General features: G+C 50.8%; 1 protein-coding gene across 1 annotated transcript in view; it reads left to right on the top strand.

Annotated features, from left to right (window-relative positions):
- STAG3 (STAG3 cohesin complex component) overlaps window positions 1-14761 on the top strand; it is a 100014-nt gene that overhangs the window by 66489 nt on the left and 18764 nt on the right. Inside the window, exons 17-26 of the mRNA XM_060233495.1 lie at window positions 1194-1723; window positions 1884-1935; window positions 2506-2609; window positions 2724-2816; window positions 5274-5363; window positions 5935-6135; window positions 6401-6471; window positions 6682-6769; window positions 6888-6980; window positions 7058-7150. Coding sequence (XP_060089478.1) covers window positions 1194-1723; window positions 1884-1935; window positions 2506-2609; window positions 2724-2816; window positions 5274-5363; window positions 5935-6135; window positions 6401-6471; window positions 6682-6769; window positions 6888-6980; window positions 7058-7150 — 1415 coding nt within the window. The remainder of the gene's footprint in view (window positions 1-1193; window positions 1724-1883; window positions 1936-2505; window positions 2610-2723; window positions 2817-5273; window positions 5364-5934; window positions 6136-6400; window positions 6472-6681; window positions 6770-6887; window positions 6981-7057; window positions 7151-14761) is intronic.

The raw sequence follows: 14761 nt of genomic DNA, 5'->3' as shown, positions 1-14761 counted from the left end.
GGGGCTGTCTGCGAGGCTTCTCAGAGGATGTTGCCCCTCGAAAGCCCGCCCCGTAGCTGCTTTGCAGCCCGTCTGCCTCCACCGGCAAGTGTCCCGGCCAAGTTTTCGAAGAAACTTTGGGAAGGGTTTTGGGGGTTGTTTTGTTTGTTGCCCTCCCCAGCACTCCTCTGGGTGAGTGGCGGGGGGCGGGAGGGCTGTGGTGGGAATGGGAGCCCCCTCTCCCGGTCCGAAGCTGTCTCTCTGGGCAAGCGGCTGGCCCCGGCAGCTCACCCCTTCCCTTCCCTCGTCTCGCTGGGGCTGGCGAATGACGTGCCTGTCTCCTTTGGTGTCTCGCTCCGCTCCCGCTTCGCACCCAGCACAGACACCCCCGCCCCCTCCTCCTGTGTCCCTGGCATCCAAGGCCGCCCCCAAGCTGGCTCCCCCCCTCCCAGTTGTCCGCCGACTGGCCCGGGAGGGAGCCTTCAGCGCAGCGGGTCTGTGCTGTGCCTGGCTTCCAGGCGGCATAGGGGGTCACCAGAGAAATAGAGATACTGCCGGGAAGCTAGCGCAGTCCCACACTTTCTCCGGGGCCAAACTTTTTGCTTTGTAAACAGAGGAGTTGAAAAACTGTCCCTGACATCTCGCGCTTTGTTCCGCAGAGGCCGCACAAAACAGATCCTGCCTGCTTGGAGGGGTGGGGTGGGGGCTTCTTTCTTTTTCTTTTTGTATGGGGGGGGAGGTAATCTTTCTATTCCATCCTCACTTGGCTGCTGCTCGCTCCAAGATGGAGCGGCCTTCTGCACAGGCCCCTGGGAGAACCTGATGCACTTTCTGGCCGGAGCGGAGCAGAAAGTCAATCCCAAGTCAGTGCAGGGGCCCCCAGAGGCTGTGGCACTGGACGGGGCATGAGGGTGGAGATAAGACCTTCCTGGCTGGGGCCCGCCCTTGACTCTCCACCGGGGCCAAGAGCAGCGGGCTCGAGGGGGGCGTGGCGCCCCTCTTTCGTGGGACTGCTGCCAGGCTGGAAGGAGCGGGAGGCCTGGGCCAGGAGATGGCCACATGGCCAAGCGGGGAGTGTGTGACTGCGTGGGAGAGGGGCAGGGGTGAGCAGGCAAGCCCCCCAAAGAGGCGCACACGCTGCAGAGTGAGGCTACGGAAGGGAGGAGTTTCACCGGTTGCGTTTGAGAGGCAACCTCGACAAATCCCCACATTAGGCGCCTCGCCTCGCCTGTGTCTGACGGCCGGACAGAGCCTTGGCTCCTCGGTCCCCCACCCCACCGAGTCCTGGCCTGCAGGGGAAAAGCCATGCCGCTGCCAAGGCGGCGGTGAAGAGGGTGATGGGCCTGAGGGGCCAGGGCCGCCCAGACAACCAGGCGGACGACGAAGAAGAGGAGCCGGCGACCGCCACCTGCGCTTCCGCTGGCCCCCGCTGCCGCCCTCCGCCTCTTGGCCTCCCTATGGGGAGGGAGCCCGGGCCTGCCTCGCGGGGAGACTGCCCGGGGAGTCCAGGGCTGCGCTTGGGCACGCGGCCGGGGTGCGAGGGCGCCTGCTGAGCCCCAAGACCTCCCGGAACTGGACTCCCCCCAGCCCAGCCCACCCCACCCCAATGGAGCCTGCTCCCTACAGGGCCCAGGCCTACCCGCAGGCGGTCAGCTTGCCCGGGCCTAGCCTGGTGGCCTTTGGGCCTGCGCCTCTTTTCTTGAGGGCAGGATCGGGCTCGCTGCTTGTGCCACAGAGGGGACAGGTGAGTTCTGCTGCCTCTCTTTTGGGGGGTGCTTCTGCGTGTGTGCCTGCCTGTGTGTGCTTCTGTGTCATCGCCTAACACCCCTAACACCCCATCTTGCTTAGGCCGGAGGACTGGAATGACTCTCTCCCTCCCTCTTTCTCTCACCCCCTCCCTTTAGTGCATTGCGGCTCAGGCTCTGCTATCTTGTCGCTGCCAGCCCCCCTCCTCTCGTCCGCTTCCCCTCCCCCCCTGCGTGGAGGAGGGCCGGCGGTGTTTCCGGCAGTGGCATGATGTCACCGGAAGTGACGTCACTTCCTGTTTGCGGTGGCGCGCGCTTCGCGCGCACACACACATTCATTCCCCCCTCAAGGTGTCCCTGGCTGGCCTGCAGATATTATGGCCACCCTATATGTCACTGACTTTACAGTTTGTGTGATGCTAAGTCAGTGCTAGCAGCTTGCACCCACAGGCTTGGTCAGATGAAGCAGATGGGAAACTGAATGCTGCTGCTGCTGAGAACATGAAGGAGTGGGTCTGAGTCGAACTGGGGAAGGGAAGCCCCCAGGGGAGGCATCCTGCCTGGCTTAGTGCGTCAAGAGGTCCCGGATGATCTTGGGCAGAGATGTGACTCAAGATCTTGATTTGCCCCGGGTGCTTTAAAGGGGGTGGGGGTGAGGGAGACCCATGAGCACCACCCGGAGGGCCTTGGATAAGGGCTACCTGAATACGTATCAGATGGGTGGTGCTTTCTGTCCTCTACAGTGCAGGGTGGCCCACAAAGCGCGGTTTTCCCTTCACAGGTTTTAGTGATGAGCAGGAAAGCGCACTCATCATGACCTTAGTGGCCAGCATGCGGCAGACAACAGAGGGACAACCTCCTGTCGGCAGGATCTCTGGGAGAAAGGTAACAACCAGAGGGTGGGCCCCTGCCTGGCGCTTCCCCTCTTCCTTCCTGTGGTTTCCTAGGCCTGGGTGCTCCCTGGCCTCTGCTCTTCCTTCTGACTTCCTTCTCTGGCAGACATTAACGGCCCGAGACCGCAAGGCCCAGCTCGAAGAGCGCTTGAGACTCACCCAGCACGTCATCCCTCTGCTGCCCCAGTTGCTGGCCAAGGTGAGCCCCACTCTGGAGAGGGGAAGCCTGGAGGCGGGGCAGGGCAGGGCAGGGGAGACAGACCCAGAAGCTGCTCGCGGCAGACTTCGCAGCAGGGGGAGAGGAGGGTTTTTTGAGAGGTTTCTTTTCCAGCTCTCCAGAGGCAGGGTCAGCTGTGGAGTTACTTTCTCAATCTCTTTCCAGACCTGCCTGGCCTAGTAAAATAGGAGCAGTTGCAAGAAGCTTGACTTTGCCTTCAAACTTGCTTTCCTTTTTAGAGCTGCTGTGATCTTTTAATAAAAATTAAAAAGGATAATACAGAATCATAGAGTTGGAGGGGACAATAGAGGCCATCTAGTCCAGCCCCCTGCTCAGTCCAGGATCAGCCTATAGCATCCCTGACCAGTGCTCATCCATCCATCCTCTGCTTCAGGATTGCCAGGGACGGGGAGCTGACCACCTCCCTCGGGAGCTGATTAAAAAAAAAATCCTTTAGAAAAAATCCTTTCTCTGATGTGCCGCCAGTACCACCCCACCCTTAATTTTAATCCATTATTGCGAGTCCTCTCCTCTGCTGCCAACAGGAACAGCTCCCTCCCTTCCTCGAAGGGACAGCAGCCCTTCCAATGCTTATAGAGAGCCATCCTGCCCCCCACCCCCAGGTTGGTGTAGTGGTGAAGTGTGCGGACTCTTATCTGGGAGAACCGGGTTTGATTCCCCACTCCTCCACTTGCACCTGCTAGCATGGCCTTGGGTCAGCCATAGCTCTGGCAGAGGTTGTCCTTGAAAGGGCAGCTGCTGGGAGAGCCCTCTCCAGCCCCACCCACCTCACAGGGTGTCTGTTGTGGGGGAGGAAGGTAAAGGAGATTGTGAGCCGCTCTGAGACTCTTTGGAGTGGAGGGCGGGATATAAATCCAATATCTTCATCTACCTCACAGGGTGCCTGTTGTGGGAGAGGAAGGGAAAGGATATTGTGAGCCGCTCTGAGACTCTTTGGAGTGGAGGGCGGGATATAAATCCAATATCTTCTTCTTCTGCAGACTGAGCCTTCCCTAGTTCTTCCACCTTTCCTCAAAGGGCTCTTGGTCTCCAGGCCCCTGGTCATCCTCCTCACTGTCCTCTCCATCTGCTCCATATATATTATTTACTAAAGGAAAACAGGCTAGACAGGAACTTAGCAACCAAGTAGGTTGTGTTCAGATCACCACCTAGTGACAAGTAGGTGTATTATTCCCTTGAAGTTTATTAGGTTAAAAGGGGGGGGGGAGGAAAGGTCCCCTGTGCAAGCACCAGTCGTTTCTGATTCTGGGGTGATGTTGCATCACAAAATTTTCACAGCAGACGTTTTACAGGGTGGTTTGCGATTGCCTTCCCCGGTCATTACACTTTCCCCCCAGCAAGCTGGGTACTCATTTTACCGACCTCGAAAGGATGGAAGACTGAGTCAACCTCGAGCCGGCTACTTGAAAACCCAGCTTCCGCAGGGGATCGAACTCAGGTCTTGAGCAGAGCTTAGGACTGCAGTACTGCAGCTTTAACACTCTGCGTCATGGGGCACTTTTATTATTTGTTATTTTATTAGGTGAGGAATGTATTAAAAGTGGTGAGATCCATCTGTTTCTGTGAACTTTTAAAACACAACATTCCAGTAATTTGTGAGACAGGGTGTTGATTTTATCCTGCCACAAGGGGCAGAGGCGATCTGAATATGGACTGTGATGGAATGGGTCTTGTAATTTTTAGAAGATGCCATGAAGATTCCCTAACCTAATGGGGGGTGAGTTTGAGGAGGTGAAATAGCCAAACATAGACTTGAGCACATACTCTGAGGGAGTGCATCAGCAGTGGTTGGCATGTCATGTGCCACGTGCTCTGCTGAGTGGGAAGATCTAGCTTGTGGCCTGGATTAGCATCCACAAACTGCACATGTAATTTACAGCCTGCATGGGGGGGGGGGGGGGGTGCAGCAGATGCAAAGCTGCTGAGTGCTGTGTTCAAGCCAAGCCTCAAGCAGGCGGTTTCGCAGGGGAGATTGGCTTGTGTGCGAACAAGGAGCTTGACCTGGGCAGTTCTAGGCAGAGGTCCTGTCCGTGCTGAAGTTTTCCACCTCCCTGGTCCTGCAGTCCAGCTGGCTGAGGAGACGCCAAGGGCTGGCTTGCTGCTGCCACGTGTTAAGAATTCAGAAGAATTTCAGTCCTGGGGATTAATTACCCCGGCAGGCTTTTTAATGTGCTTTGTGGAGTAAATGTGATTTGTATAATTTGTGCTTACAGAAGTTGATTCTTGCTGTTCATTTTTATTACCACCTAAACTGCGGACTTTCTCTCATGGGAAAGGGACTAAGCCCAAAGTGGGGGGTGGGGGAGGGGTCCTTGGCAGGAGGTTCAGCCTCCCTGCAGTCCAACTCCATCCGCTGCTGGCTGCTGGTTGCAGCAGGTGACCCTGCAGTCTCTAGAGCTCTCTGTTCTCTTCTGGCAGTTCTCCGCTGATGTTGAGAAAGTGGTGCCTTTGCTGGAGGCCCCTCGCTATTTCGACCTGAGGCTGTACAGCACTGGTCGGCTGGAGAAGGTAGGGGAACACACACGCCCGTTGGCCTTCCTGCTCCGCCCTCTCAGAGAGCACCTCTTGGCCAATTCTGCATGTCTTTCTGTTAGGGTTTAGATATATGATTAGCAGAGTAACATGGAGAGCACCACAAATAACAGCCAGGCACATGGTTTAGCTTAAGAATCAAAGTAGTTTACTTTACTCATGAGGAAAAGGTATGACTGGGAATTCTAGAAAACAAAGAAGGATTCAATATCCTGTCTAGCTTCTAGGCTACATCTCAACTCTCTCGAGTCCTAACTTCAACTGCATGGAGATCTAAGGGCTTTACACAAAGAGCAATAAAATTGACCAGATGGTTTCCCTCAGACCACTACCCAAATATATGGATTAGCCTATTAGGGCTCTCCCTCAATGGTCACTATGCATATTGACACCTAGCCTTGGCGGGAAGTACGTGCAGACATTCTCATTGGCTCTACCAACTCACTGGCTAAACATCATGCATATACAAACACTTAATTAACTCATGACAACAGGAAGTGAAATTGCATCAAAATTCCAACACTTTCTTCTCCTCCCTGTCTCAAAGTATCTGGAGTTGCTGGTGACCCAGCTGTGGAACGTGGTTGAAAAGCACTCTGACAAGGAAGTGCTGGAGACGGCTGCCAGGACTCTGTCTGCTCTTTGCTGTCCGGAGTTTGCCTTTTACAGTCGGGTGGATTCTGCCCGCAGCCGCTTTGTGGACCACCTCGCTGACAAATTCCAGCATGAGGTGGCTGAACTGCTCCAGGTACCAAGAGCTGCGCTTAAAAGGTGGCACGTAAGGATTCTGGGTGAAGCTGGAAGGACCCAGTTCCCAGCTCTGGGTGCAAGAATGAAAATCTCGGGGGCCATCATCATGGGGTGTTTTACGAGGGAAAGAAGCCTCCCTCCCTCCCTCCCTCCCTCCCTCCCTCCAGGGCTTCTGCCCCCCTGTGGTGACTGCACCAGATGGGCCCTCTCTGCTCTGAAGACAGTCCTCTCTCTCTCTCTCTGCCTGGTTTCTTCCTGTTTAGGCCTCGCTGGTGGAGGAAGAGGTTGCTTACAGCCTGGCTGCCACTCTCAGGCGCATTGCTGCCTTCCACAGGTGAGTACCAGGTGATGGCAGGTGAGCTCAGTAGCCATTGCCAGCCCCCTCAGGTCATGCTCTTTCACATCCTGGCTCCACCCCGTCATCAGTGGTGGAAGAAAGTCCAGACTTGTGTTCCCGGAAGTTAAGCCGTGTGCCTGCCGCTCCTGGGTGGGCTGAAAGGAACGGATAACCTCTGTTCTGATGGTCCTTTGCCTTTGTGTGCAGTGCTCATGACCTGACTCCCTGGTGCTTATTTGAACCCTGCATCCACCTTCTGCGCCATGCAGTTGACACAGGCAAGGTCCCCAAGCAGGTACTGGGTTTGTGTGGGGGCCTCTTGGCAGGGGCTGCTGAGAGTGTAGGGTATGGGGCTGGTTCTGCAGGCACCTGGAGCACATTGCTTCCCTTGTCCTCCTTTGTCTTTGCTGCAGGTTGTTATTCCCGCAATGGCCTGCTCCCACTTCTCGCTTCTCTGGGAACTAGCCCACTTGTCCCGGCCCACCTCTGGGCCCCAACCCAGCCAGGTAAGCAGTGCTGCTGCTGCGGGGTCTCTTGGTGGCTCCACTTTGGACCTGGCCCTTATTCGGCCCTCCCTCTGCAGACGCAGTTGCTCGGCCTGAAAGAGAAAGTGGCTTCCTTTTGCTCCCTCTGCCAAAGCTGCCTTGTGGACAACGACGCTGACATCCAGGAGCAGGTGAGAGAGCGGGGTGGGGGTGCCTCTCTTGGGCCGGCTTGGCCGACCTGAGTCTTGGGGGGCGCAGGCCAGGGTCTTCCTGGCCACAGAGGAGCCTGCCTGCTGGCTTCACAGCTCCCTTAGCAGCAAGGAACGAGGAACTTGGAGGACTGGCCCTGGGGACACACAGTGATGGTGCACATCCTCCTCCCTCTCACCTTCAAGCTGCAGGAGGCACCTTTATTTAGGACTCCAAAAAGATGGTTTTAAATTTAATCTATTGTATTAATATTGTGAGCTACCTTGAGCTCTGTAAGGAAGAAGAAAGGCGGATAATAATACCTTATAGTAAATATATGTACCGTATTTTTCGCACCATAAGACGCACTTCCCCCCCCCCAAAAAAGTGGGGTAAAAAGTGTGTGCGTCTTATGGAGCGAAGGTACCGTACGTACCTTCCTCGGGGGGGGGGATCTGCTGCCTCCGTCCCGGCGCTTCCCCGCGCCTGCCAGCCTGGCTCCAGCTCTGACGCTTACAGCAAGCGCCAGGATCGCTCCCTCCACCCTCCGATCCCAGCACTTGCTTTAAACATCAGCACTGAAGCCATGCAAACAGGCAGGGAGAAAGCACGCTGCCCCCTCCACAGCCAGCGCTCGCGAAGCGCTGGGTTTGCAGAGGGGGCGGGTGCTTCTTCTGTGCCTGTCTGCCTGGCTTCAGCTGCTGCTTATAGCAAGCGCTGGGATCGGAGGGTGGAGGGAGCGATCCTGGTGCTTGCTGTAAGCAGCAGCTGAAGCCAGGCAGACAGGCACGGGGAAAGCACTCGCCCCCTCCGCAAACCCAGCGCTTCGCGAGCGTCGGCTGTGGAGGGGGCAGCGTGCTTTCTCCGTGCCTGCGTGCCTGGTTGGGAGACAAGCGGCGAGATTGCTCCCTCTGCCCCCATCGCAAACCCAGCACTTCGCAGGGAGCGATCTCGCTGCTTATCTCCCAGCCAGGCCCGCAGGCGCGGGGGAAGCATGCCGCGCTAGCGTGCCTGGATGGGAGACAAGCGGCGAAATCGCTCCCTCCGCCCCCACCGCAAACCCAGCACTTCGCAGGGAGCGATTTCGCCGCTTGTCTCCCAGCCAGGCATGCAGGCGCGGGGGAAGCATGCCGGCGCCTGCGTGCCTGGCTGGAAGACAAAGCGGTGAGATCGCTCCCTCCGCCCCCACCGCAAACCCAGCACTTCGCAGGGAGCGATTTCGCCGCTTGTCTCCCAGCCAGGCATGCAGGCGCGGGGGAAGCATGCCGGCGCCTGCGTGCCTGGCTGGAAGACAAAGCGGCGAGATCGCTCCCTGCGAAGTGCTGGGTTTGCGGTGGGGGCGGAGGGAGCGATCTCGCCGCTTGTCTCCCAGCCAGGCACCTGCGTCTAATGGTCCGGAGCGTCCAATGGACCGAAAAAGTACATTGAGTACAGAGAGGGCTGGTGAAAATGAAACCAAGATACTCTGCAATTTTAGTGATTTCTGGGCAGAGCACAAATAAAGATGAGAAGCGGCAAAGGGATCCTCTCCCCTCCCACCGCAGCTGGCGAGAAGGACCCACGAAGAGGATCACTCCTCGTCCAGCAGGCTGTTTCTTCAGTGGTCTGGGTTGGGCAGTGGGAAAAAGCTCCCCTGGAAGCAGCCAGGCTCACCTTTATTGGAGACCACTTATATGAGGGGTATCTCCCAGTTCCCAGTCCTTTCCCCCGGCTGTCTGTCTGTCTGTCTCTGGGCACTGACTGCAGGGCTATCGCCAGGATCCTTTCTGGGGGGCGGGGAGCAGTTAAGCGTGATGAAGCTTCCTTCTGAAAAAGAAGATATCCTGCCCTATACTCTGAATCCCAGAGTGGTCACAGTCTTCTTTACCTCCCCCTTCCCCACAACAAGCACCCTGTGAGGTGGGTGGGGCTGAGAGGGCTCTCACAGCAGCTGCATTTCAAGGACAACCTCTGCCAGAACTATGGCTGATCCAAGGTACAAGTGGAGGAGTGGGGAATCAAACCCCGTTCTCCCAGATAAGAGTCCACACACTTAATACCTCACTCCACGATTCCGGGATGTTAGCTGTATCTTGAATATCCTCTATAACTTCCTTGTATGGAATTATTAAAAGCTCTGTAAAGGTTTTGAAAAATTCGATTGGTAAACCGTCCGGGCCCGGAGATTTATTACTTTTCTGTTTTTTAAGTGCTTCACATATTTCATGCATTTCTTTGAGGGGGTGAACAAACATGTGGACAAAGGAGACCCGATAGATGTTGTTTACCTTGACTTCCAGAAAGCTTTTGATAAAGTTCCTCATCAAAGGCTCCTTAGAAAACTTGAGAGTCATGGAGTAAAAGGACAGGTCCTCTTGTGGATCAAAAACTGGCTGAGTAATAGGAAGCAGAGAGTGAGTATTAATGGGCAGTGTTCGCAGTGGAGGACGGTAAGCAGTGGGGTGCCGCAGGGCTCGGTACTGGGTCCCATGCTCTTTAACTTGTTCATAAATGATTTAGAGTTGGGAGTGAGCAGTGAAGTGGCCAAGTTTGCGGATGACACTAAATTGTTCAGGGTGGTGAGAACCAGAGAGGATTGTGAGGAACTCCAAAGGGATCTGTTGAGGCTGGGTGAGTGGGCGTCAACGTGGCAGATGCGGTTCAATGTGGCCAAGTGCAAAGTAATGCACATTGGGGCCAAGAATCCCAGCTACAAGTACAAGTTGATGGGGTGTGAACTGGCAGAGACGGACCAAGAGAGAGATCTTGGGGTCGTGGTAGATAACTCACTGAAAATGTCAAGACAGTGTGCGTCTGCAATAAAAAAGGCCAACGCCATGCTGGGAATTATTAGGAAGGGAATTGAAAACAAATCAGCCAGTATCATAATGCCCCTGTATAAATCGATGGTACGGTCTCATTTGGAGTACTGTGTGCAGTTCTGGTCGCCGCACCTCAAAAAGGATATTATAGCATTGGAGAAAGTCCAGAGAAGGGCAACTAGAATGATTAAGGGGCTGGAGCACTTTTCCTATGAAGAAAGGTTGAAACGCTTGGGGCTCTTTAGCTTGGAGAAACGTCGACTGCGGGGTGACATGATAGAGGTTTACAAGATAATGCATGGGATGGAGAAAGTAGAGAAAGAAGTACTTTTCTCCCTTTCTCACAATACAAGAACTCGTGGGCATTCCATGAAATTGCTGAGCAGAAAGGTTAAAACGGATAAAAGGAAGTACTTCTTCACCCAAAGGGTGATTAACATGTGGAATTCACTGCCACAGGAGGTGGTGGCGGCCACAAGTATAGCCACTTTCAAGAGGGGTTTAGATAAAAATATGGAGCACAGGTCCATCAGTGGCTATTAGCCACAGTGTATATTTATATAAAAAAATTTTGCCACTGTGTGACACAGAGTGTTGGACTTGATGGGCCATTGGCCTGATCCAACATGGCTTCTCTTATGTTCTTATGCATTGTAATGGGTTCCTCTAATCTGTCTTTTGAGCTTTGGTTAGATGTTGAATTTGAACCTTATCGATATATTCTTCCTGAAGCTGTTCTGAAATCTCCTGTTTTTTATAGAGGTTTTGATAAAAGTTTTGAACAATTTCTTGCATCTGTGTTGCATGTGAGACCTCCTCTTCATCTTCATTCTTAAGGGAACTGATAGTATTTTTCGCTCTTTCTTTTCTCAGTTTATATGCCAGCCATCTACTAGTCTTGTTAGCATATTCAAAGTGATTTCGTTTCGCCCATTTCAGCTTCTTCTCTAGTTTTTCAGTGAGAATCAAATTAATTTCATGTTGAATGGTTTGAATTCTTAATTTTATTTCTTTTGTATTACTTTTTTTGTTGTTGTTGCTCACTTAGTTCTAATATTAAATCATTGTAGGCTTTCATCCTTTCCTTCTTTCTTTTGGCAGTATAGCAGATTACGGTCCCCCTAAAGAAGGCTTTGAATGTATCCCAAATAACCAACATCGATGTATCTTTCTTCAAATTGTGTTCAAAAAACATCTGAATATCTTTTTTAGCTTTTTCCACAAAGGCTTTTTCTTTTGAAATTTGTAGATTCAGGGTCCAACGTGGCTTGGGAAGGAAGTCTTCTAAGTTAATTTGTACAGGGTTATGGTCTGCATAGGTTTTGGGTAATATATGTGCCTGGGTGACTAGCAACCCAAGGAGGCCGACATCCAGCACATGTCTATGCGAGACCAGCAATTATGTGCATGAGAAAAAAAGGTATAATCCTTGGTTTGCGGGTTTTTCATTCTCCAGGCATCTATAAGATTGAATTCATCCACTATTTTCAAAAAGGACTTGGGTAGTAAATTTTGAGATTTTACCACTTTGATAAGGTCGTATTTTTTGTCCTTTGTAGCCTCTAAGACTGCATTATAGTCCCCCACTATACAGTAGTTTTCAGAGCCATATTCAAGCAGCTTTTGATGGAGTCTAGCGTAAAATTTCTCTTGACTATCACTAGGTGCATAAATATTCACAAGTATAGCCACCTTCAAGAGGGGTTTAGATAAAAATATGGAGCACAGGTCCATCAGTGGCTATTAGCCACAGTGTATGTGTATATAAATTTTTTTTGCCACTGTGTGACACAGAGTGTTGGACTTGATGGGCCATTGGCCTGATCCAACATGGCTTCTCTTATGTTCTTATGTTCTTATTCCCGAAGATTGTTTTTCACCATTAATTTCTATTTCTATTAACACAGTTCTTCCCGTCTCATCATTGTATAACAGTTTGGATTTTACATACTCATGTACATAAATAGCAACTCCTCTTTTTTTCCCGGAATCACAAGAGTGAAAAAGTTGTCCTAATCTTTTATTTTGTAAAAATTTTATATCATCCTTTTTAATATGTGTTTCTTGTAAGCACACTATTTGTGACCTCGTCTTGTAAAGTTGCTGAAAAATCTTCTTTCTTTTCCTTGGTCTGAGAACACTACAAAAGGATAACTATGACAAAATTTTAAAAGAAATTCAAGTTGATTTGATCCGTTGGAAGGACTTACAAATTTCGCTGTTGGGTAGAGTCGCCTCCATCAAAATGAATGTATTACCCAGAATACTTTTTTTGTTTCAGATGATTCCTATCACACTACCGCAAACCTTTTTCCAACAACTTAACAAGATGACGCTCGCCTTTATTTGGCAAAACAAAAAGCCAAGAATAACGCTTAAGATCCTACAAGACAGTAAGCTGAGAGCTGGTTTAGCTTTACCCAAATGGAAAATCTATTATAAGGCATGCTGTCTTGTTTGGGCTAAGGAATGGTTATTATTGGATAACAAAAGATTGCTATCATTAGAAGGTGCAGGTTTAGCTAGAGGGTGGCACTCATATATTTGGTACAAGGTTCCCCCTGGAAATAACATCTTTTCCAGACACGTAATTCGGAAGCTTATCTTTATAGTATGGATGGAAATTAAGGAAAGGTTTTATACTTATGTACCTTGCTGGGTATCCCCAGTTGAAGCTTCTATGCACCCAAACGTCTACAACTGGGATGCCAACTACAACTATGGAGTATTATTGGATAATACTCATAATTTGAACTTAGATGATGATAACATTAAAATAGATTGGTGGACAAAGATGCAAGTTAATTCCAAATTTCAAGCTGATAAAGTAATGGGGTTTTCTAGAAAACCAAATGAATTGGATATGATATTACAAGATAATCAGAAACTCATTTCTAGAATTTATAATTGGCTCCTGCAGGAAAAAATGCAGAACGAGATAGTCAAAGAGTGCTGGATAAAATGGCTGAAAGACTTTGGTTTTAATATTGAGTTGAAGGAATGGGAAGAAATTTGGAAGCAAAACATACAACTAACTAAATCATCAATATTCAAAGAAAACCTATATAAAATGGTATATCATTGGTACCTGACGCCAGAAAGATTGGCCAAGATTTATACGAGCTATTCCAATAAATGTTGGAAATGTGGCAAAATAAAGGGAACTCTCTACCATATTTGGTGGCAGTGTAATCAAGCCAAAAAGTTTTGGACTCAAATCAATATTTATTTATTGAGCATTATTAAAGAAAATATGCCCAAACTGAAAAAAAAACTTTTATTTCATATCATCACTGTGGCTAGAATTCTGTATGCCAAATATTGGAAGGTCCCTAAAATACCTGACAGGAATGAATTCCTACAAAAGGTTCTGGAAGCTGCTGAATTGGATACGTTAATGATGAGATTAAGAGGGGTAATCTACAGGATTGTAAAAAGACATGGGATCCACTCTATTTATGGATAAAAAGTATGGGAATTGAAATGAGGAATTCGAAATGGTGTTTTGGAAATACCCCTTAAGCTCATGGTGGAGGCGGGGCTGGTGATGGTTACTGGGTGGATATATATATAGTTATCGTTGTTGTTTTGGTTGTATATGTGTATATGTATGGTGATGGTGTATTGTGTACGTGTACTGGTCAATAAAATTTGTTTAACTTAAAAAAAAAAAAAGTCCACACACTTAACCACTACACCAAACATATAGGAAACTCCATATTAACTTTGCGTGTGGAGGTTTGGATCGTTCAAAATGGTCACCTTTACTCACATTCTCTAGACTCACCCAACAATCCTTTAGAAAGACTAATGGTCAGTTCACGCTTCCAGGTAGTGAATTCTTTTCAATCCAACAGCATTTTAGAAATGCTAATGACCTCCCTGGCTAGACAAGGATGGTCAGTTCTCACCTCCAGACCACTAGCAGGAGATGGAATGAAGACAGCTTTCACCTACAAAAGGGTCTCTTTCCCCCCATTTCTCCTACCAGAACAGAGAAGGCCGGCTCAGTCTTCTGGCTGGGCTGCTGGACAAATTGGGGAGGGGCTTTGCCTGGTGAGAGCCCCAGGCTGACTGAGAATATGGGGGCTCTAAGCCCTGAACAACCCTAGTCCCTTTTCCCCACCTCCCTGGTCTTAGTTGCGGGGGCAGCATTTCAGTGGCCCCCTGAAGCAGGCACAGCCCAGCCAGCCCTGCCCAGTCAGGTTCTCCCTCTCCAGTTGCAGGAGGGAAGAAGTGGCTCCCCACCTCATGTGGGGTTTGCCCCTGGTTTCCTGTGACAGGAACATGGGTGGCTTCTGCAGCCACTTCAGCAGGAGACACAGAGTGTTGGACTGGATGGGCCACTGGCCTGATCCAACAGGGCTTCTCTTATGTGAAACAGAGTGTTGGACTGAAGGGGCCATTGGCCTGATCCAACAGGGCTTCTCTTATGTGACACAGAGTGTTGGACTGGATGGGCCACTGGCCTGATCCAACATGGCTTCTCTTATGTTCTTCTGTGACACAGAGTGTTGGACTGGAGGGGCCATTGGCCTGATCCAACAGGGCTTCTCTTTTGTTCTTATGTGACACAGAGTGTTGGACTGGATGGGCCACTGGCCTGATCCAACAGGGCTTCTCTTATGTTCTTATGTGACACAGAGTGTTGGTCTGGAGGGGCCACTGGCCTGATCCAACATGGCTTCTCTTATGTTCTTATGTGACACAGAGTGTTGGACTGGATGGGCCATTGGCCTGATCCAACAGGGCTTCTCTTATGTTCTTCTGTGACACAGAGTGTTGGAGTGGAGGGGCCACTGGCCTGATACA

The sequence above is a fragment of the Heteronotia binoei genome, chromosome 2 (genome assembly GCF_032191835.1).
Source record: "Heteronotia binoei isolate CCM8104 ecotype False Entrance Well chromosome 2, APGP_CSIRO_Hbin_v1, whole genome shotgun sequence".
In the NCBI taxonomy this organism is placed as follows: Eukaryota; Metazoa; Chordata; class Lepidosauria; order Squamata; family Gekkonidae; genus Heteronotia; species Heteronotia binoei.
This window is presented reverse-complemented; position numbering and strand designations above follow the sequence as displayed.